We start from the raw sequence: 4,550 nt of genomic DNA on the forward strand, positions 1-4,550 counted from the left end.
AAATTTTTACAGAAGAGAAAGTGTCCAGCAAATGTAGCCTCTTAGCATTTTTCATAATTCAATCAAGCACCATTAAATTTAAAAGAGCCACTCCCAAAACAGAACCAGGTCTTGCTTTAAAATCTTTCCACAAGTTTTATGGAAAAGTATTAAAATAAGAACTTTAGGTGACAATTACTTCACTTTGTTGTAGTGATCATCTACACTTCATTGTTAAATTATGTAGTTTCAAAAAAATGCATATCTAGTATCACACATAGAAACCAACATTTAATTCAAAACTCAACCATTTTTTTTTCCTCAATAACCAAAAGCTCATCATGTGTAAATCCATAACAAACGAAAAGCTAGAAATCCTAAGTAGCTAACCATGGTCAATAGGCCCAATACCAACACTAAATATCAACATACCAAAGATTCTCATAAAAAATCACTAAATTTTCTTAAGTTATCAAGTCTATCACTAACCTAAACTATTCCTTGATCCCATACTCCAAAAAACAATTTTGAGTTTACTAAACATTGTTTATAATTAGTCATCCAACATAAAAGTTGAAAATTGCAGCAGTGAAAAAAGCTGTAAAAACAGAGGAAACTAACGCACATGAATATCTAGAATTATCAAAGGCAGACAACATTAGAAGCAAACCTAAATGTACCATAAGAAGCAAGAGAAATGGTAGACATAACAACATCAATAAAACTAGAAGCAAAACAGAACAAGTCTGGCTTTCCTTTTCTAGCTAATTACTGCAACAAGCTACAACACCAACACAAACCATCCAAAATATACATGTTGCAAGTAGGACTTTGAGAGGGTTAAATATTGAGAAAGAACACATAGTAGGACTTGGAATTATGAGCAATCCTAAATTCTCTTTATTTAGTGTAACAATAAAAATAATTAAAGAAATAAATAATACTTAATGTGACATACCTCCATAAAATTGTCTTGTTTAAAATTTTTGCAAGTGACAGCTTTCCCCAGCAGTACGCTTGACCATCTAACATCCCTTACCATTGATTTTACAGTAGTGACAGCAGATGGTCAAGTGTGAGGGTAAAAGATACATGTTACATGCTATTGTAAAAGATCATATGCATAGGCATGTGCCTAAAATTGACTTGTTAATAGACTTTCATTTCAATGAGGGATATAGATTCCACATGCGTCTTCATAGCATAAAAACAGAGAAAAGAAGAGGGGAAATGATTCTCCTTTAAATTTAATTGTATAGATCTCATTACCGGAATAGATGTTGAATGTTGCACAATGACTTTTGTGTCATTAGCATGATCCTTTTTCATGTGAGTCTAGCAAAAAATGATTCATAATTAAAATCACTAAAACACAAATCATTGAAATCAGTACAAAAAGATGCCATAACTATTAGGTAATAAGTAATTCCACAACAGGCTTAGAGAACTGAACAATTGGATCAACTTTTGCATCTTTATACTCCTCATTGCTAAACTTTGAAATTAAAATTAAGAAATATTATAAGAAAATAAGAAAAAAGAAAACGCACAACACCATGATAATAGAACTCATAGTAGGTGCAGAAAACATAAAAAGTCATGTTTTACAGTCAAGTGAAAGGGAAAGGGAAATTAGAACCATGTGCTTCTTGTGTAAATGTGAAGTGTAGGAGTTAAAAAAGTGGAAAACATAAAAAGCTATATGACAGTCCTTTCTTATGTAATTTGTGATGTACTGAAGATAAGCATTAAACTTGGAAGATACCAAGACTACACAATATCCAAAAAGAGAATTAGAAAAGGAAACTTAAAACTGTATGATGTACAAACCTCCAGATCCTAGCAAAGCCGTCGCAACCCCGGACACATATCTCGCCACTTTTGGTTGAATGCACAGGAATTGAAAGTCGCCAAAGTCAACCTTCAGATGCGAGTAGTGATTTAATGATTTGACTATACAAATTGTCACAACATATGGTGTGACAAAATGTTAATTATTCTTAAGAACAAGGGAGCATAAGTTACCCAAAATGCATTGGGATGGCTCGCCAAATATGCATTGCGAACATATGCTTTATCAATTTCAGAGACCTATTAAATTGTTGATAATAGTCTTAGTCTTGTTATTTTAAATAATAACCCTTTGAGACAATAACATCTTTATACGAATATATATATATAAATATATATATACATACATATGTATAGAGAGAGAGGGGCATAATATAGTACTTACAAGAATAGCATCACCATGCAGAGTTATCACTAAATCTGTCCTATCCTCAGGATCTCTAGCCATAAGCAATGAACACTTACCATTAGTTGCTAAGTCCTGTGACAAAGAAGAAAAAAAGGCATTGAGAAGACAACTAATTGAACTAAATAAAGAAAAAGAGCAAAAATTCTCAGACAAATTGATCTAGTAAACACTCGTATATATATGACAAATGTCAACCATATGCAAAGTGATTCATCTTAAACAGTGGTTGAAAGCAAACAACTTCAAATTAAGAGAGAAATTCCTACATTCACGAGTCTTCTTTCTTGTGAATATCTAAAAAAAATCAACAAATGTTATACGGAATCGTCAATTATAGTTGTATTAATGAAGTGAGATAACCCCATATATGAGAGATAAAATTATGAGATTGACATTATCCTAGCAATCAGGCCTATATATCTATATCATCAATTGACCACCAATGAAATTAATAGTGCCTTATCTTGAAAATCATAGATTTTGGTGGAGCTTTCCAAATTTTGCAATTAGGTTCTATAAATAATTTTGGTCATAGTTATTTGCACTTTTTACATTTTGAATAATAAACTATTGTATTTAGACTATTTCCTCTAATTAGAATCTACATACACTTCAGGTGACTGTACAAAACATGCTCTTGCAATTTCATAAAAAAACTAATCATCGTAGAGTGTCGCTTTAAAGTTACTCAAATTTAAAGAAATAAAATAATCAAACATGCAAAGTGAGAAGTGAAACCTTTGAATGAAACACCAATCTACTAACAGCTAAAATCGAAGACCCATCTGCGTCGCTTGCAAAGTCAACCATTGACCCTGATGGATAACCATCATGCTTCTGCATATCAAAGTAAAATTAAGAAGTTCAAGACAATCTACACATTTTCTATACAATGAAATCTTTACAAGGAATTGATGGGTTAAAACCCCAAACCTCATGGTAGCAAACTATGGAGCTACCCTCATCATGGGTGAAAACCATACATGACAAGAGGGAAAATGCAAAAACTCAAACTCCCAAACTATGCTAGCGATAAAATAAATATGCTATAAGCTATATCTCCATGGAAAAGCACCCAATTATAAAGTGAAATCTACATCTCTGAAGTGTTGGAAAACCTCAGCTGTTGATATTTGTCTACAGTAAACATATTAGTTTCTTTGATTTTGTATTCTGCCCATTCCACCTCATCATCATATCCAGAGACTGTTGATGGAGGTTGTTTAATGTATAATCTATATATAATGTGACAAAAGTAAGCTCATTATATAAAAAATAAATAAACAAATATGACATTCCATCATTAATAGTTACGGTTTCTTGTTGGTATTTGGGGAAAGAAAACCTTTGCAGAAAGCTTTTGTTCTCCAAAAATGAAACTAGTATTGTGTCCAAAGAACACTCATATCCTTTTATCTCTACAAGGATGGCCATTTGTCTAATCAATTTTCTCTTTCTCTTTCTTCAAAACTTCACATAGTTTGTTTTGATTATTAATAAACTAACGAGGTTTGATATAACCTTACGTTTGAATAAGGCTCGCGAGTTCATCCTCCCCATTAGAGCTAACTGCAAGCTTAGTATCCAATTTATGCAATAGTTTTCCACCAGCATCAAATTGCTGAAAAAAATAAATAAAAAAGTAAAAACATAGCTTTTTAACATTCAACACATCGAGTGCATTATGTAACAAACATATATGTAGATTTCACTATGCTAGCTACCCTCAAGGAATTTTTCACAAACACATCGAGTGCATTATGCAAACAAGAAAGATTAATTGAATAAATATGCTAATAATTAAAATCCACCAAATTATAGATAGTGAGAGAGAATTATAGCTTACCCAAAGAGAAAATAATCAACTGCTTGTTTTTGTCCATCACTTTAGTGCCAAGGATGTGTCACGAGTTTGTTTACTGGACTAAATAAGATAAATTTAGAAAGATTCAAAGTGAGGCTTTGAGCTAAGCTTCATCTTGAGATTGAGCAAAAAAAAATCCAAAATATAATGACTAAAAATTATAAATATGATATTGTCTCTGTACAGAACAACCCACCCATATAAATGAGGGGTTTTGGAAAATAAAATTGATGAAAATAAATGCTTAGCTTACCTTCTAAAGTTTTATCATTTTTAGCCCTTAATCTTTCTTTCTACGAATCTCTAGCTCAATCGACATTATATATCTCAATCGAAGCTTTAAATTAGTGTATATCTAGATAGAGAAGATAAGGAAGGTCAATTTGTTAGATTATGGGAGAGAAGAGAAACAAAGGCTATGATGGAGATGGATATTGAATCGTGTGA

At 31.8% G+C, this 4,550-nt stretch overlaps 1 protein-coding gene and 1 long non-coding RNA gene across 2 annotated transcripts; both read right to left on the minus strand.

The window, feature by feature from the left end:
- Positions 1–536: 536 nt before the first annotated feature.
- On the minus strand, positions 537–3,220 carry LOC133779186 (uncharacterized). The gene is made up of 8 exons (XM_062219178.1): positions 3,173–3,220; positions 2,978–3,076; positions 2,216–2,311; positions 2,005–2,070; positions 1,810–1,900; positions 1,412–1,476; positions 1,191–1,314; positions 537–649 (listed from the first exon to the last, which is right to left on the minus strand). The coding sequence occupies exons 1-8, from the start codon at positions 3,218–3,220 to the stop codon at positions 537–539; spliced, it is 702 nt and encodes a 233-aa protein (XP_062075162.1).
- Positions 3,221–3,624: 404 nt separating this feature from the next.
- Positions 3,625–4,165, minus strand: LOC133780435 (uncharacterized). Its single transcript, XR_009869311.1, has 2 exons — positions 4,086–4,165; positions 3,625–3,860 (listed from the first exon to the last, which is right to left on the minus strand). It is a non-coding gene; the product is annotated as an uncharacterized LOC133780435 (long non-coding RNA).
- Positions 4,166–4,550: the final 385 nt, after the last annotated feature.

Source organism: Humulus lupulus, chromosome 5 (assembly GCF_963169125.1).
Source record: "Humulus lupulus chromosome 5, drHumLupu1.1, whole genome shotgun sequence".
NCBI lineage: Eukaryota > Viridiplantae > Streptophyta > Magnoliopsida > Rosales > Cannabaceae > Humulus > Humulus lupulus.

Coding starts and splice junctions, on each gene's coding strand:
- LOC133779186 (XM_062219178.1), bottom strand. CDS start 3,220: ATGGTTTTCACCCATGATGAGGGTAGCTCCATAGTTTGCTACCATGAG. Junction 3,077..3,172: donor CCATAGTTTGCTACCATGAG/GTTTGGGGTTTT, acceptor TTTGATATGCAG/AAGCATGATGGTTATCCATC. Junction 650..1,190: donor TTTCCCCTCTTCTTTTCTCT/GTTTTTATGCTA, acceptor TGGTACATTTAG/GTTTGCTTCTAATGTTGTCT.